The sequence below is a fragment of the Phacochoerus africanus genome, chromosome 5 (assembly GCF_016906955.1).
Source record: "Phacochoerus africanus isolate WHEZ1 chromosome 5, ROS_Pafr_v1, whole genome shotgun sequence".
In the NCBI taxonomy this organism is placed as follows: Eukaryota; Metazoa; Chordata; class Mammalia; order Artiodactyla; family Suidae; genus Phacochoerus; species Phacochoerus africanus.
This window is the reverse complement of record NC_062548.1, coordinates 28,775,673-28,793,394: the sequence shown is the minus strand read 5'-3', so window position 1 is coordinate 28,793,394 and position 17,722 is coordinate 28,775,673. Positions and strand designations below refer to the sequence as shown.

The 17,722-nt window shown below is 43.4% G+C and overlaps 1 protein-coding gene across 1 annotated transcript; it reads right to left on the bottom strand.

The window, feature by feature from the left end:
• Positions 1-2,241: 2,241 nt before the first annotated feature.
• ZP2 (zona pellucida glycoprotein 2) lies at positions 2,242-15,709 on the bottom strand. Its single transcript, XM_047779147.1, has 18 exons — positions 15,636-15,709; positions 15,457-15,545; positions 14,539-14,622; positions 14,055-14,149; positions 12,163-12,315; positions 10,812-10,862; positions 10,467-10,631; positions 9,575-9,671; positions 9,309-9,490; positions 8,101-8,227; positions 7,066-7,253; positions 6,891-6,979; positions 6,666-6,790; positions 6,337-6,526; positions 4,755-4,890; positions 4,583-4,679; positions 3,541-3,624; positions 2,242-2,438 (listed from the first exon to the last, which is right to left on the bottom strand). Exons 1-18 carry the CDS (start codon positions 15,695-15,697, stop codon positions 2,296-2,298), a joined length of 2,157 nt encoding a protein of 718 aa, XP_047635103.1. The 5' UTR covers positions 15,698-15,709; the 3' UTR covers positions 2,242-2,295.
• Positions 15,710-17,722: the final 2,013 nt, after the last annotated feature.

The following is a 17,722-nucleotide window of genomic DNA, read 5'->3' as shown; positions in this document are numbered from 1 at the left end:
GTCCATTTGGGGCCATGAATAGGTAACAATATTCAGTTTCAGATTGGGATGTGGACAGGTTGGGGTGGTCATTATTCAGGCTACCACAGAGGGTCAGGAAGCCATTTAATATCATTTTAAAAAATGCAGTACATGCAATTTTTCTGGTTCTAATATATAACATTAACATGATATAGTCACAGAAAGTATGAAATCCAAGACCACTTGTCTCAATGGCACATTAATGCCTTATTCTTTTATAAAGCAACAACCAAAGAACGGCCTTGATGAGAACTTGAAATTCAGTTTTTTGGTTTTTTTTTTTTTGTCTTTTTTCCTTTTAGGGCTGCACCACAGCATATGGAGGTTCCCAAGCTGGGGGTGGGGGAGGGGGATCTAATCGGAGTTGTTGCTGCCGGCCTATGCCACAGCCACACCAGATCTGAGCCATGTCTGTGACCTACATCACAGCTCACGGCAACACCAGATCCTTAATCCACTGAGCGAAGCCAGGGATTGAACCCGCAACCTCATGGTTCCTAGTCAGATTCGTTTCCGCTGCACCACAATGGGAACGCCAAAATTCTGATCTTATTACGCCAGGAATATCAGACCTTCTACAGAATATTAGTGCAGTTGTTTCCTTCCCCATACCAGGGTTTAGTTTTACCACACAACTCTTAAAAGGGTTTAGAAATCAAATGTAGTGCTGAAGAAAAGGCAGCAGGATTCAGTATTCAAGACTTACAGGGAGTTCCTATTGTGGCACAGCAGAAACGAATCAGACTAGAAACCATGAGGTTGCAGGTTCAATCCCTGGTCTCACTAAGTGAGTTAAGGATCGGGTGTTGCCATGAGCTGTGGTGTAGGTCGAAGACATGGCTCAGATATGGCTTTGCTGTGGCTGTGGCGTAGGCCAGCAGCTGCAGCCCTGATTTGACCCCTAGAGTGGGAACCTCCTTATGCCACAGGTGCATCCCTAAAAAGCAAAAAAAAGAAAACAAAACCAAAAAAAAAAAGCAAAAAAAACCCCTATGGTTTATCAGAAGATGACCAAGTATATGTGATATTCAAGGTTTTGAAAAACGCAAGAGTTTCCTCAAAACTCACAATTGAGGGGTTAAGCCCAAACACTAAAGATAACCATTCTACTCACCATCTCCACCATGTACAGAGATTTCAAAGCTTTACAACTTTTTTTTCATAGCATAAGTTCTGGTTTAGCCCCATACTTCCTAGCTGAAGGATATGAGTTAATATAGATATTGGATATCTGGAATAGGGTCTGTTGGAGGGACAGTGTGAGGCAGACTAGTCATTTGACATAGGTGACAGCCCAGTTAATGGGGTATCCTCAGGAGGAATTAATAACCAAGCACTACACAGGGGGGAAAGCAGCTCTCCAGGCTCAGCTTAGAGGTTCACGTTTGGCTGTGTAGATTTAATGAGGCCAAGAATGTTGTAACTGCATTGTAACTGCACTTAAAGGACACTAGAATCTTATTATATTCCTTTCCTTCCTCTAAAGGAGATTGCTGGTCTTTAACTGGACTGAGAGTACGTGGAAGAACAACTAAATCCCATTAAGTTCTCAGGGAAAGTTACTCAGTGAACAGAGTAATTGAGTTAGAAATACCTAGGTATGGAGTTCCCGTTGTGGTACAGCGGAAATGAATCCAGCTAGGAACCATGAGGTTGCAGGTTCGATCCCTGGCCTCGCTCAGTGGGTTAAGGATCTGGCGTTGCCATGAGCTGTGGTGTAGGTTGCAGACACGGCTTGGATCTAGCCTTGCTATGGCTGAGGCGTAGGCCAGCGGCTACAGCTCCATTAGACCCCTAGCCTGGGAACCTCCCTAAGCCTCAGAAAAAGGAAAAAAAATACTTATAACACTAGATTACAGGGGAAGGGAAAAAACTAGGTATCTCCAAGGAAGCAGAGAAGGGAAGTTATGCCAATGATTAGGGCTGACTTCTTGCCCCCATCATCATGTATATATAAACGGAGGGGTTAAAAGATCTTCAAATCACCTTAATGCACCCATAGTGGTGGGCTGTCACTAAGCCTCATTGATTGAATTCTCTAGCACTGCTAGTTTGGGGGGGGGGGGGGTGCAGGTCAGAAAAAGCAGAGTGACAGCAATCAATTAAGTCAGAAATATCCTTATTCGTGTCCACATAGACCAAAGCCTGCCCAGAAGACTGTGGAAAGGTACAGTATCTCTAAAGAAGAATGAATGCAAGAAACAGTCCTTGAACTCCATCTGACCTTAATAAGATAGAAGAGGCTTACTTCCACTTTTATTTGAAAAATCCAAATTAGTGATTTAACATGATTCTTTTTTTGTGCAGGTAGCTGATGAGGCCTAGAGTTGCCACGATGCCTGCTAAAGCAACCATAGCAACCATAGTTTTAAAAGCAACATATCCAGTGGTTCTGGATCCTTTAGAGTTCACAGCATCTGGAAAGGAAGCAGAAAATTCAAGTCTTATCATCTAAGCCAAGTGTAAATTGAAGCTGAAGCTTTACCTATTGAAGCTCCCCAGAGAAGGAAGTGAAATGAAGCTTCAAAAGGACTCATTTGGAAAGCTTGCAACAGGGTGTAGTCTTACCCCTCTAGCCATTCTCTTCCTCTCCCTCCTCCACTCCCAAATCTGTTCCCACTTCCTACTCGCTTTTGCTCATCTCAGACCAAATGGGCTGACACTTGGAAGGGACTTTACAGTCCCAGATTTTTTTGGGGGGGGGGAAGGGGGCGGTGGCAGGGGCCAGACTTGCAGCACATGGAGATGCCCAGGCTAGGGGTTGAATCAGAGCTACAGCTGCTGGCCAACATCACAGCCACAGTAACGCAGGATCCGAGCCGTGCCTGCAACCTACACCACAGCTCACAGCAGTGCCGGATCCTTAACCCACTGAGCAAGGCCAGGGATCAAACCTGCATCTTCATGGTCACTAGTCGGATTCGTTTCTGCTGCACCACAATGGGAACTCCCCAGCTTTTTATTTAACATTCTGACACTATACAAATATGGAAGCTAGGGATTTAAGGGCTTAATTTTCGGCCTAGATCTAGAACTTGAAGTTAAGACTATTTGGGATGAAGATATGGGATGTTTACGGTAATGGTCTAGTAAAGACTTGGGTTTGGCCGTAGCAAGTACATGTCTTCTGACTTATGAGTCCTGTTTTTAGAAATATACCCTTGATGTTCTTGGAGGGTACACCAAGATTTAAAGGATTTCAATATGGCATTAGTGACAAAACTGGAAGTAACACACATGGAATCCTTCAGTTATGAACAGTGAGAGGACTCTTTACAGACACGATGTGGCTAAAACAAGTAAAAAACACAGTATGGAATAGTAGGTAGACTATATATATGATCCTACTTAAGTTAAAGGTGGATTTTTGGAAGGGTACACAAGAGATTTAATAGAACCTCTCACTGGGAAGAGGCGCATTTTCTTATTTATCATGAGCATGTGTTATCTAAGCACAGTTAATCAGACAGAAAACCAAGAACTTGAGTTCAAGAAGTACCCAAGGCTTTAAATCCATACCTCTGAGCGAAGAGCCATCTGACAACAGCAGGATGGGGCCCGGGAGACTCACTATCATTTTCTCTTCCTCGATGGTCCCTGTAGCTGGAGACAGATAGTTTGACTTCTGGGATAACAAGCAGTGGTCAGGAATGTGCTGATGAAGCACCTAAAGCTGCTCTCCATGGATCCCTGCTCTATACAGCTTGCCCTGTCTCTGCAGGAGACAGCATACACCTTTTACTGTGAAAGCAGGATGAACTATGAAAGAATATCAGAAGACCGAATTCACAGTCTACCTAGATTCAGAAGTTTTTTTTTTTTTGGCTTTTTGACCCTTTAGGGCCGCACCAGTGGCACATGGAGGGTCCCAGGCCAGGGGTCTAATCAGAAGGGCAGCTGCTGGCCTACGCCAGAGCCACAGCAACACCAGAACCGAGCCGCGTCTGCAACCTACACCACAGCTCACGGCAACCCCGGATCCTTAACCCACTGAGCAAGGACAGGGTCAAACTGGCAACCTCATGGTTCCTAGTTGGATTTGTTTCCACTGTGCCATGACGGCAACATCCAGAAAGAAATTTAGAGTCAAGTCTCTAAAGATCAGGCTACTGCTCAGGTGCAAAACCAAATTTGTCCATAGGACTGATCAAGAACCTGTCCATCTCAGACCATTGCTCAGGTAATGTAGACTGGGTTAAGGTTTCTTAGGCTTTTGGAACTAAGATTGAGGTGGGTTTTTTTTGTTTGTCTTTTTAGGGCTGCACTTGCAGCGTGTGGAAGTTCCCAGGCTAAGGATTGAATTGGGAGTTGCTGTTGCTGGCCTACACCACAGCCATGCTAGATCCGAGCCCAGTCTGTCACCTACACCACAGCTCATGGCAATGCCACTGATCCCTAACCCACCGAGTGAGGCCAGGGATCAAACCCACATCCCCATGGATCCTAGTTGGCTTCCTTACCACTGAGTCACCACAGGAACTCCGAGGTGCTAATTCTTAAATTCTGAAAGATGAGGCTGGCTTTAGGTAACCTCACATTAGCAAGGATTTGAAATTTTTACCTCGCCGGCTTCTAGATGGCCCATGGCAAGTCACAGAACACAGAGAGAAGGTAGGAGAGAGTTGATTGCAGATGAAGACACTGCAGTGGAAGTAGACCTGGAGAGGGGAGAAGAGTTGAGTGGAACAGAGATGCTCAGTCACCCTGACCCTGGTGACTTGTTAATCGCTTACCAGGTGAGAGATCCCTTGGGCCCCTGACACAAAGGCAAAGGTCTTCACATCAAACCTCTGATGGTGGTTAGGATAGGTCACGGAGGAACCCACCGGATGGAAGGTGGTTCTGTGGTTGTCCAGGTTGTATTCACAGCTGGAAGGCACATTTCAGGGAAGAACATCAGCTGTATCCACCCCAGAGTCTAACTCAAGTGTTTGCTCAAATTCAGTCGCACATATACCTTTAGCATTTAGGACTATTGCTGTCCTTGTACCTTTATTTTAATATACTTTTATTTTGTTTAGTATACCTCTAATATGGCTTACCCAACAACATCTATGAGGTTATAGATAGAAGAAATACCACCATGTACCATGTGTTAACACAATTTAAATACTTATTTGCCAGGTAAACTCAAGTTGTGTAGCTCTTCAGATGACACTAGCTTAATTCTCATTAACCTGAGTACCTATTATGTCCCAGTCAGTAAGTACATTATTGATGACAAAAAAATTAGCATGTCTGCCACTTTTTTTTCCCTTTTTTAGGGCCGTATCCACAGTATATGAAGATTCCCAGGCTAGGGGTCCAATTGGAGCTGTAGCCACTGGCCTACACTGCAGCCACAGCAACACGGGATCCGAGCCATGTCTGACCTACACCGCAGCTCACAGCAACACCAGATCCTTAACACTGAGCAAGGCCAGGGATTGAACCCACAACATCATGGTTACTAGTCAGATTCATTTCCTCTGTGCTACAACGGAACTCCCATTTTCTATCATAGGTGCTTGCAGAGGGTGCTGGTTCTAAAGCAGCATGTGAGGTGGTATGTCAATACTGAGGAAGAAGAGAGACCAGAGTAAGGGGACAGAAGGGTCAGGGTTGGTTTCATGGAGAAGTAGATATTCTTTAATGGAATAAAGAAATAAGCTGCATGAAAGTGCTGGCTACACATGGTCCTGGGGCAGGAGTGTACCTGGAGGTTACGTTCTTAACAGGTAACAGGTTCAAAAGAAAGAGAAGGTTCAGTTCTATTCAGGTGCCAGCAGAGCCAAGAGGATAAACACCAACACATAAGTGTGTGGTCAACACTTTCAGAGCATTATGGTGTTTGGACCTAAAGAGTCAGAGGGGAACTCAAATCCTACGAGGGGTTAAATATCACTTTGGGCTATTTAAGCAGCAAGGTTGGGTTTCTTCATGAAGGGAAGTGGCTAGTGTCCCTCATGGAATGATGAGTTTTCAAATGACGCATGTGTAGCTCATAACACGATGCTTGGCACATCATAGGTATTCAATAAATGGATAGAACTAGCAATCAAATGGAAAGAACTAGAAAGCTCTTCTTTTTCTCCATATATTAGGGTATTAAAGCCAGATTTCCTTGGAAAGGATCCTACACTTTTTAGGTTAAAGGAGTAATAAGAAAGCTTGAGTCACCTTATTAGACGAAAGACTAAGGTGGTAAAAAACAAGAACAAGAACAAAAAAATCAGGGCCTTTGATAATAGTGCTCTTCTCAAAGCCAAGAGCATTTTATTCTCTTTATCAGCAGTTTCATTATCAGCTGGGCTACCATACATGAAGAATACATACCCATCCACGACGACATTCCACTGGGGGAGAGAGGCTGGGTCCTCTGTGGATGTTGCCCAGCAGTCATCCAAGACCAGCTTGATGTTGGGGTCAGTCCTGTTGAGGATTCTCACTTCTAGGTAAATTGGTTGGCGGAGATATTTCACCACAGGGTACTCCTTGTCCCCATAAGGCTGCAGGTAGGCGTTATCTGAAATGGAGCGGAAGCCTCTTCAATACTCAAGTGCTTGATGGTCACCAGCAGGAGCTTAAACATCGCTACTACTCTAGTCTGGTGAAACCAGAAAGTTTAGGAAAGAGTTCCTGGAGAATATTGAAGCCTGTCTCACCTGGGTAGGTTTGCAGAGTCAGGGTAAGTGGACCTGGCTTCACTGAGGCCTCTGGAGAAGGAAGACTTTCAACATTGGTATTTATTAGCATGTTGCTGCTGCTGTAAGAGCACCTCACTGTCATTCTGTAAGAGTGGGTGGGCGGGGGTGTTAAGAATTGTAGGTTAAAAGACTTCTTGAGTTTTAAGCTGGAGCTTAAAAAGTCAAGTAGCAATTGTATCACACCTGAACTCACTATCTCTGGAAATGGCGCTTGGAGGATCTGCCCAGAGAGCATGTATTTCATTTTCATAGATGACTTTGTCATTCTTGAACTTGGAAAAAAAAAAAAGGGTTAGAGAAGGTGGTTAGTTATCTCAAAAGGTGAGTCTTAACCCTCTTGCTTTGTGTCAGAACTAACCTTATGTCTTGTTCCACATCCATTCAGGGGTATGCGAAACTGTACCAGCCCCTGAGCTGGAGCTTTAAAGGTTGGCTGGCAGGATGAGTCTCCCACCCTGAGGGTATCCAGGTTGAGAGCTGGTTTTGTTTGGTGGCTGTGAACCTTGACGTCCATAAACCCATCCTGAGTGCATAGCTCCTCTGAAACTAAATAGTGGTGAGAGTTTAGGGAAAAAAAAAAAAAGTGTCTGCCACATGACTATTGTCTTCTACTAACCTGAAATGTGATGGAAGTTTGGATTTTCACCAGGAGGCTTCAGAATTTGTCTTAAATCTTTTTTGGGGAAAATACCCTGATAAGCAGCTCAAGTTACAAGGGGAGAACCCAAGGTACCAGGACAACAGTGAGGCTGGTCTATAGGAGCAGAAGGATTTTTCATCTAAATGAAGAAACACCAGATGGGGTAAGAGACCCATGATTAAAACCCTAATGAGGCTGGACATATAATACCTGATGTGTCATTATGTCCCTTCTTATAAGGGACATAAATCCTGAGTGGTTTGAGGGGAAATTTGAAGCAGCAACTACCTTTTCCTATTTGGCTTGACTTGATACAGATCAGAAAATAAGAAGCACAGGGGCAGAGGCAATACTGAAAAGCAAGAAAAATCTACTTCCATGAGGAAGAAAAATCTGCTTCCATGAGGAATTTTCAGGAGCCTGGGGAAATACTTGTAGTCCCTCTAGTTTTAGGTTTGAAGCAATGTTATTTGAAGCAATGTTATTTAGGTGGTAGGCTCAGGCTCCTAACATGACATTTACTCGGGTTAATTAAAAATCTGAACCAGTTCTGAGACCTACTTGTAGATATATTTTGGAAGCACTATCTTCCTTATCAGAGTCCCTATCAAACAGCTTCGGCTGATATTTCCGATCTGACCATCTTTTGTTTCCTCAAAGTAAGCAATACAGACTGAACTTTTATACATTTTCCCACATGCAAGAGCTGAGGGAGAAAGGCTGTAGGAACCACTTAAGAAAAATAGTCTTTACCTAAAGAGACTGTTGACTCACAGAGACACTCAGGATAAATCACCATGGATATTGCCTCTAGTTGATTGTGAAAAGTCAGCTTGAGTGAAGATAAGTACAACTGATGTGGTAGGCATTTTTCAGAGACCTGAAATGAGAAAGAGAGTCACTTAATATTCTTTCTGGAACCCAGAGAGCAGTCACAGGAGGGCAGGAAGGAAGTACAATGAAACCTTACAAGGCACCCTCCAGACTTAATGTGGTTTCCCTTTAAAACCAGAATAGGAGACACTGTAATTCCTCCAGATAAGGATCCCTCTCTAGGTGGGAATTTATTGCTTTAAACTCATACCAATTACTCAGTACTGTATGCTCTTTGTACTAGGTTATTAGAGGCTGAATTAACAGACCAAATTCCACGAGTGAAAAAAGGACTCTGCAAATGTTATAAAATGTTATTGCAGGAGTTCCTGTCATAACTCAGTGGTAATGAACCCAATTAATATCCATGAGGATGCAGGTTTGCTCCCTGGCCTTGCTCAGTGGGTTAAGGATCTGGCGTTGCTGTGAGCTGTGATGTAGGATGCAGATGCAGCTCTGATTTGACCCCTAGCCTGGGAACTTCCATATACAGTGAGTGCAGCCCTAATAATAATAATAAAAAAAGATTCTCTGGTGTCCCTGGAAATTGTATCACTAATGACAGTTGGGGATACTTGTTTGGATCAAGCCATCCTATTTTAATACAGCATTAAGAGGTTCATCATTAGAAACTTGATAGCAGTTTGTATTATTCAATGGATTGAGAAATTTAAGAAAACTAGGAAAATTTCTCTTGGCAGTTAAAGAGGCTTGGTGTTTGTGAATTTCAGTTACTTGAGAATTCATTTATACAAGTTTTGTTTTTGTTTTCTTTGTTTGCACATGATTTTTAGGGCCATACCCATGGCATATATGGAGGTTCCCAGGCTAGGGGTTGAATCAGAGCTGTAGCTGCCGGCCTATACCACAGTCACGGCAAGGTCAGATCCGAGCCCTGTCAGATCCACAGCTCACAGCAACACCATTTATACAAGGTTTTCAAATGAGGCCTTCCACATTTTGAATCTTTTATACCAGCAATTAGAACTTAGGGACCTGTCAGCAGCTCTATCTGAGTGGCTTAGAAGGCTGTGCTTCAAGTCAGGCTTCCATAATTATCATTACTGGTGACTGATAATAGAACGTACATTTGTTTTGAGAAGAGTTTGGTTGAAATGCAACCTCAGGCCGTTTGTTGTTTCCACTTCAATCCCATGTTTGTGCAGCTGGCTCACGGCAACATTCCCACTTCCCAAGTTCACGGATTTTAGCTTCCCAGGAAACTCTGGTATGGCAAGAGTCACGTGTGTGGCATTACAGGTCACAGGATCTAGAAGGAATGACCGATCAGCTTTGATTAAGCCCCTAGAACAATGTCTCCCACAACTGGAGTTGCCCCTTCTTAGGCTCTTACCTGCCACACAGATGAGTTGTGATGCTAAGATGAGAGACTGCCCATGAGATACATGTTTAAGCTTCAGAGGTACCATGTAGAGATGACTGTTACCTTGCTGAGGGAGGCATTTTCAAAGACATTGGTTTACTGGAGTTATTTGAATGTCTAACCAATGCTGGATGAATAGTCAGGGCAAACATACCCAACTATTGGGCACTGTCTTAGCTCAAGTGGAGTTCAGGAATTTTGTCTAAGAGTTGATTTGCAGATACTCTAGTTTTAAAAATCTCATGCTTATGTATAACATCTGCCATAGTAATGTCTACTCATGTGACCCGTAGCTGATCATTTCTAAGCAGATAAGAGCTCTTGCTTAATGACTCTTAATGGTATTAGCAGTCAGAGGATGTATAAGATTCAGCAGTCTGTATATACTCAGTATATAACAGGACTGTTGTGGAAATGACTGATATTTGAGCGTGTAGGTGCCAAGACCTGATATTTGAGCATGCAGGTGCCAAGACCTGTTCTAAGTACTTTGGCTCATTAACTCCTATAACATCGTGTCTTGATTGTTGGTCCCAAAGCACCCATACCTACTGTAAATACATGAGAATGATAAAAACACAACACCTAAATTCACAAAATAATGTAGTACCCTAGCTCTACATTCTGTAGTAAATTTAGATCTAAGGGGAAGAGGGAGCTCAGACTGAAGTAAGGACCAGATCTGTTTTTGTTCACCATTGCATCTGTAGTACTCAGTACAGTGCTCACTCAGTAGTGTGCTCAGCACTTAAGATACCTGTTGGGTGAGTTGTATTCTCAATTTGAGGACATGGCTGAGGTCACGCTTGATCGAGATGTAGTGGCCTCTGCCGGGTGATGATACAAAAAGATTCACACCTACCGAGTAGCGAGTCACTCCAGTGGCATGGAATGACACTTGGATGCTCATCTTCTGGTTCTCTATCAGGAAATTATATCCTTGGGTCATGGCATCCTGAAAGGTCAGAGTTCGGGCTCTTTCACTGTCACCAACTATAAGGCTCCATCCCATGTGCTGCTTCGAATCCTAAATCAAAAGTTTCATCGAGAGGGCTGGTGCTCACCTTATCTCTGAGACTATTGTCTATGTCATATGTTGTCTATTCAATATGTTGTCTCAATATTTTAAACAGGATTGAAGTTGTGTCACCTTTAAGATACAACCAAAGGTTACTTGGGCATGTAATTTAAAAATAACTTTTCATACCTCATGGTTCACATTTTCGTCAGCCATCCCGGGAAAAAAGTTAAAGGTAAACTGGAAGAAAAATGCTGATGTTAAGGGCTTTGATTTGGAGGTTTCTAAAGTTCTATTATCTGACAGATGTGGAAAACACCCAGAGAAACTGCTGTTCTTACACCACGAGGTCTGGTTGTGGGATGTAGCAGAGGCACAGGACCCATGAATCCTAGCAGTGCCTTTTGGTATCATTTCCTCTTTTGAGTTTTGATGCCAGAACACAATTGGAAGATCTATACTCCCTTCTACTTTTTCAGTTGAGACATGAAGTCTAAGTTGCCACATGAAATCTAAATATACAGCTTTTTACTATGTCCATAAAAAAATCAGTAATATGTCAAGCTATGCAGTTTCATCATTGTTATAATAAAGGACAAATATCGGAGTTCCTATTGTGGCTCAGCAGAAACGAATCTGATTAGCATCCATGCAGGTTCGATCCCTGGCCTCACTCAGTGGGTTAAAGATCTGGCATTGCTGTGGCTGTGGTACAGGTTGCAGACACGGCTCAGATCTGGCATTGCTGTGACTGTGGTGTAGGCCAGCAACTACAGTTCCAATTTAACCTGTAGCCTGGGTTGTGCTGCAGGTGCAGCCCTAAGAAGACATTAAAAAAGAGTACACATATTCTTGTCCATTAATTGATGTTAACTGTGTTACACCATGAAGTTTATGAGCATGTGGTTGGGCTGTTTTGCTCATTTACTGCATCCTAGCATCTGGTGTAGGGCCTGGCACATAAATCACCAAGTTTGTCAAACAGTTGATCCCAGCTACCAGTTGAATTCAGTTTTTTGTTAGACATGTGTTGAGCACTGTATCTCCCCACCCTCACTTTTTTTTTTTTTTTTTTTTTAAAAAAAAAAAACAGCCACACTTGTGGCGTAGGGACATTCTCAGGCTGGGGGTTGATTGAGAGCCACAGCTGGGAACTACCCACCACAGCCACACTAGATCTGAGCTGCATCTGTAACCTATGCCACAGCTTGCAGCAATGCTGGGTCCTTAACTCACTGAGCAAGGCCAGGCTAATTGAACCTGTATCCTCACAGAGACCATGTCAGGTTCTTAAGCGGCTGAGCCACAGTGAACTCCCCACCTTCTCGATTCTTAAAGCCACCCTGTGAGGCGTTCCTGTTGCCTCCTTCAGACTTAGAAATAAAGTCTCAATGTGATTAAGAAATCCATCCAAAGCCACACCACCAGTCAATAGTGACTAGAGGATTGCAATCCCAATCTTGTTCTGAAGCCTAGCTCTGTCTAGACCGTATCTTCCCTGCAGTAGCCTGCTGAGAAGCAGTCAGCCCCATTTACTCACAGACATGAAATCTTTCATGCAGATTGTGGATCCCAAATGCTGATCAGGGCCTTCTGCTCCCATAACAGGACAGCTGATGTGATACATGAGAGCCTCTTTTCTTAAAGCAGCATTGTCATCTATGAGTCTGATGGTCATTTGGTGATGGCCAAGCTGTATGAAAACGGCATGGTCAGGATAGAGTGCTAGTACCTCAGTGAGAAAGGCGATTCCAGAATTCCATCTAACCCTACTGATTGGCACAACCCTTAAAGTTATCGGTACCACAGCTTCTAGAAGGTACCTCAATCCCATACCAGGAGATGGTCTAGCTAGCCTCTTATAGATATACCAGGCAAGACTCATGCATTGAGCCCTGAAACTCAAGAAACTACTCTCTGCCAGAGTCCTGTTTTTATTTTCATTTTACATGTTCCCTATGTCTGAGTATCAAGGTCATGGTTGGTTTGGAGCCTCTATCAAGAGGTTCATATACACTTATTGGGCCCCTACCTAGCAGCCATTGTGCTGAGTGCTGAACAGAGTCATCTTTGCTATGTCCTCTGGCCCAGGGAACTCACAGTCTAAAGCAGGGGTCAGACAACCTTTTCCTGCTAAGTCCTGGTAAATAATTTAGACTTTGTAGGCCACATATGATTTTTTTTTTTTTTGCTTTTTAGGGCCCCCACCTGCGGCACATGGAGGTTCCCAGGCCAGGCGTGGAATTGGAGCTACAGCTGCTGGCCTCCACCACAGCCACAGCAATGGAGGATCTGAGCCACGTCTGTGACCCACACCACAGCTCACAGCAACACTGGATCCTTAACCCACGGAGCGAAGCCAGGGATCAAACCCGCAACCTCATGGTTCCTAGTGGGATTTGTTTCCGCTGCGCCACATGGAAACTCCTGATTTCTAATGTTTTTACAAAACTTTTTTTTAAAAAAAGTCATTCTTAGCTTGAGGACCACCATAGAGACACACCATGGGCAGGGATGTGGGTATCCAGAGATGATACTCTGCAGACCTCTGCTCCCTCAAGTTGGGAAAGTCCATTTCAGAAGGGAAAGATGTAATTACTGGAAATCTTTCTTGCAGAATCAGATGGAAGTAGTCTGTTAAATATGTAGATTTCTAGGACACATCCCAGACCTATTAAGTTATCAACTAAATGAATTCTGTACCCCAAGTTCCCAAGTGATTGTTTGCACACTAAAGCTGCTTGCTTTTATTGCTCCTAATAACCCTGATTAGGCAGTACTGTTGCTTGACAAGAGAAAAATCCTGTTTTTCAGCTGCTGCTCATCTTCCAGCAGAGATTTTTCCAGCATAGAGGTACCAGCACTCTCATGTGCCAGTACCAAGATAGCCTTCCCTTTTCCATGGGAGTTGCAGGTCAAAATAACTCATGTGTGATCATTTGTTGTATCTAGGGGTTACCCCAAGTCCTTCAATCTGTATTATGTCATCTTTAGATGCAATATGGAAAAATATCATAATCCATTTTCCAATGAGCAAGTAGAGGCTTAGAAAGGTTAGCTAATGTGCCACTTGCCACCCAAAGTCACATGTAGGGACAGAGCCAGAAATCGAACTCGAGGCCTCAGTTGCAAGGTTTCTTAACCTCAGCATTGGCGTTTTGGGTCTAATATGTCTATTATTGAGGGCTGCTCTGTGCAGTTGAGGTTATTTAGCAATATCCTTGGCTTGTACCCACCAGAGGGCCAGTAACTCCCTTCCCCTCCCCCACCAAGGGCAATGATAACCAAACTTGTCTTCAAACATGGCCAGATGTTCTCTGGGATAACAAAAAAGAAGGAAAAAAAAAAATCACCCCAACTGAGAACCACTGCTCTACTCCAAAGAGTTAACTCCTAGGTTACTACTTCCCAAACCATTCCTCAAACACTTACCACTCTTTTGGTACAGGCTTCATATGGGGCCTTCAGGGTGAGGTTTTCTGGGTCCAGAACATAAGTACAGTTCATCATTTCAAGACCAAGGGGGTCTAGAGAAACAAGAGCAGTGTAGAACCAGGAGACATGCCAAGACGTTATGTATCAGCCACACCAAGTCAACCAAAGCCAAGACTGCCAATCTATTTCTAAGGTATTTCAATCACATCACTTTTTCACTTTCCCCAGCTGGATGATATAGCCTATCTATGAGTTTGGGTTGTGATTTGAAGCTGAGGTTTCCTAGGGGATTCACATTTCCAAGGCAAGAAAGACAAGGTCTTTCACTCTTAAAGGCACCATGCACTTCAGGGGGCCTTGGTATCATAGGATTTGGATGCTGATTGCTCCAGAGTTTGTGCTCTGCTCACCAGAAAATGGAACTGGGCTTGAGCCAAGGGCATTCTACCAAGATTAAGATGAGATAATACACATTACTTACCCACCACAGAGGTGTACTGTATCTTAGTGCCAAGAATTCTTGGAAATTCCACTACCATTCTATTTTCATGGCAAGTGACAATACCTGAAGAGCAAAGGAAGCATGTGGGGCATCTTTGAACATTGGCCTTCTATAGAAATACATCAAGGGGCCTCTCCTTTCCAACAGGCATCAGCGAGGAGGCCAGGTGGGAGAGGCAAAAGTTGTCCCCCATCCTTAGGGAGCTTACACATCAGTGGGACGAATATTAACTACAAGTTAAGCTAACAAAAACAATAAGGAACTTATCAATTAAGTGCTTAGGACTTCCCAAAATACTCCAGTGAGAAGCCAGGATTGGGGTTAACAAGGACACATGTGAGAACCAGCCTGAAAATTTTACAGTGAAGCTGATGGAGATGGGGATGGTAGGTCTTTAAATTTTATCTAAAGACTTTTCCATTTGAAGTTTTTGAAATGCCCTGCTTAAGTGCAAGGACACACTTTTAAAAGACTAAACATTCTTCCACAGTGCATCTTCTGGCTCAGGTGAAATTTTGAAAAACTCCTCATTACAAGCAGAAAGCTCAGATTTTGTCTGTTGTGTGGATGCTTTATCTTAAGCATGAATGTGCATTGGAAGATGACTGCTCCTAGAGAGGGAGACTTAGTGTTGGGGTCTGCTGTTCTTTGGAGGCTGTAAAGCTTGAGGTAGTGAGGGAATCAAAGGTAGTGCAGGTATTTTTGCAAGCTCTTCTGTTTTGCCAGCCAGAGGTAATGGGTTGCTAACTGGTAAAATTTTAGTGACTTGATCAAGGTAAGAAAAAGAATGAGTGGAAGTTGTCGAACCCATGTTCATGTTCCCTGGCCATCTAGGTGCTCTTGCTGCAACCTATTGGAGAGATGGTTAGAGGCATTTCCCTCATCCAAGAGGCCTACCTGGGAAGGCAGTATTCACCAACTGATTAACACCTATGGAGTTCACTGAAGTCACAAGGGGGAAAAATAGAAGAAGTGACCTGTAGGTGCTGGAGAGCATGGGGAAGAGAGTAAAGAGAAATGAATTTCAGCAGATAAGGTCATTCTATCCCCTCCCTTCTGCCCCCGGAATTACTCACCTCCAGCTTGCACTGAGCCAGCTTAAGGGTCTCCCACTGTCTCCTCTGTGCCTGCACGCCATAACCAAAGGCACCACCAAATCAACCAGGCAGAGGGGATGTGCTACTCTGTGCTTTTATAGCAGGAAGTTTTCACGCCTACTCTCCACTGGAGACACCTGAACCTTCTCCAGCCCTTCCAGCTGAGAGGGAGGGATAGGGTAGAGAGAGCCTTTCTAGAAGTCCTGAGATAAGCAGCTTTCTGCCCTTCCAGACGCTTCCCTCGGTGTTCCACCAGCTGCTCTGTGGGCCAGCCGTGAAATCAGAGATCCTTGAAATAGGCTCCATGTGAATGAATTGCTGGTTTTTGTTTTTTTTTCCCCCCTATAACATTGGGATAAATTTAGGATTTTTTGAACAAAATCTTTACCACTCAAATATAGAGTGAAAGAGTATGGTGAGTTTTTTTTTTTTTTTTGAGGAAAAATTATCTCTTGTAACTTTTTGCTCTTTCTTTACAAACACCACACACCCTTAAAACAATAACAGCAAACTGGGATTGAAATATAAATTACATTTGTAACCTGCTTTTATGGCTTTATGTGTAGTGGACAGTTTCCACATCAAATATAAATAACTCCATTACCATTTTTAAGGTTGCACAGTATTCAATGTCTAGATAAATCAGTGTTTAATTATGCCCTAATGATGATACTGATATAGCTTCCATTTTTCATCATTATCAACAAAAATCTGATGTACATTTTTATGTCTCTCCCTGGTTAATGCTCAGGATAAATTCCTAGAAGTAGAAATTCTGGGTTAAAGGAATAGTGATCTAAAGAAGTATGCCATACTGTGCAGCAATTGGGAATTTTCAGGTGGGGACATTGACGAAATGAAAATTGCCCAAGCTTTAACAACTGGGTGTCAGGGCCAAGGCCAGACTGAGACATCTAGCTGTCTGCAGCCCATGTAATAATGCTCAAATTCTGTGCAAGTAGGGAGGTGGCATTTTATTGACTTTTTTGTTATTTTATTTTCTAAAGTTTATTGAAGTACAGGTGATGTACAATGTTGAGATAATTTCTTCTGTACCACAAAGCGATTCAGCTACACATATACACACATCCAGGCTTTTTCAGATTTTTTTCCCATATAGGTGAGCATGGAATATTGGGTAGAGTCCCCTGTGCTGTATAGTAGGTCCCCGTTGGCCAATCATTCCGTATACAATAGTGGGTATATTGCCAGTGGGAGAGGTGGAGGATGGATTGGGGATTTAGGATTGGCATCTGCAATTATTGAATGACGTGTTTTTTTTTTTAAATGTCGTTATTTATGTCTTTGTGATGTAACTGGAGGATTCATCTTTGTTCCATTACATGTGTCTGAAGTACTGCTGGTCAGAGTAGTATTTCCCCCAGCTTCCTTGGTCAAACACATGGGGCTCTTATGAATACCATGGATCCCTGGGTCCCACCCAAAAGTGGCTGAATCAGTCTCTCCAGGGGATGGGCCTGGGGTATGGTATATTTAACAAGCCAGGTGAGTCTTATAATCAGGAAAATTTGGGAAATACCTGGAGGGTGGGAGGCAAGAAAATGAGTGATTTCCAGTGGCTAATTTAACTTCTTTATGGGAATCATCTGATTCGATGATGTACCTACCAGTGGGATGGGCGAGAGGGAGCAAAATCCAGGATAAGCGGGATTTTGAGGAGAGAGATGGTGAAAGGATTTATTTCTGAACAAGAACATAATAGGAATCATTATTCCTAAGCCTATGTTCCAAAATTCCACCTTTTCAACAAGCGTTACAGTAATTTGTTAACCACAATGGATAAGAAGACCATTAGACGGATCGTAAGACCCTTCCATCCCTTAGAGAGAGGGTGGGACATAGAAGCAATACTCAATGAGAACCATTAAAACAGTGGTCAGAGAGCTGATGGATTGTGTTGCTCCTCCTTCCCAGGCTCCACCCCCAGGCTTGCTTCCTCCAATGCTGCACCTTTTCTCCGGAGTGTGAGGTCTTGGCCTTGGAAAAGGCAGCTCTGGTCAGAGCCCCAAAACAGGAGTGCAAAGGCCCTGAGGAGGAGGCGTGGC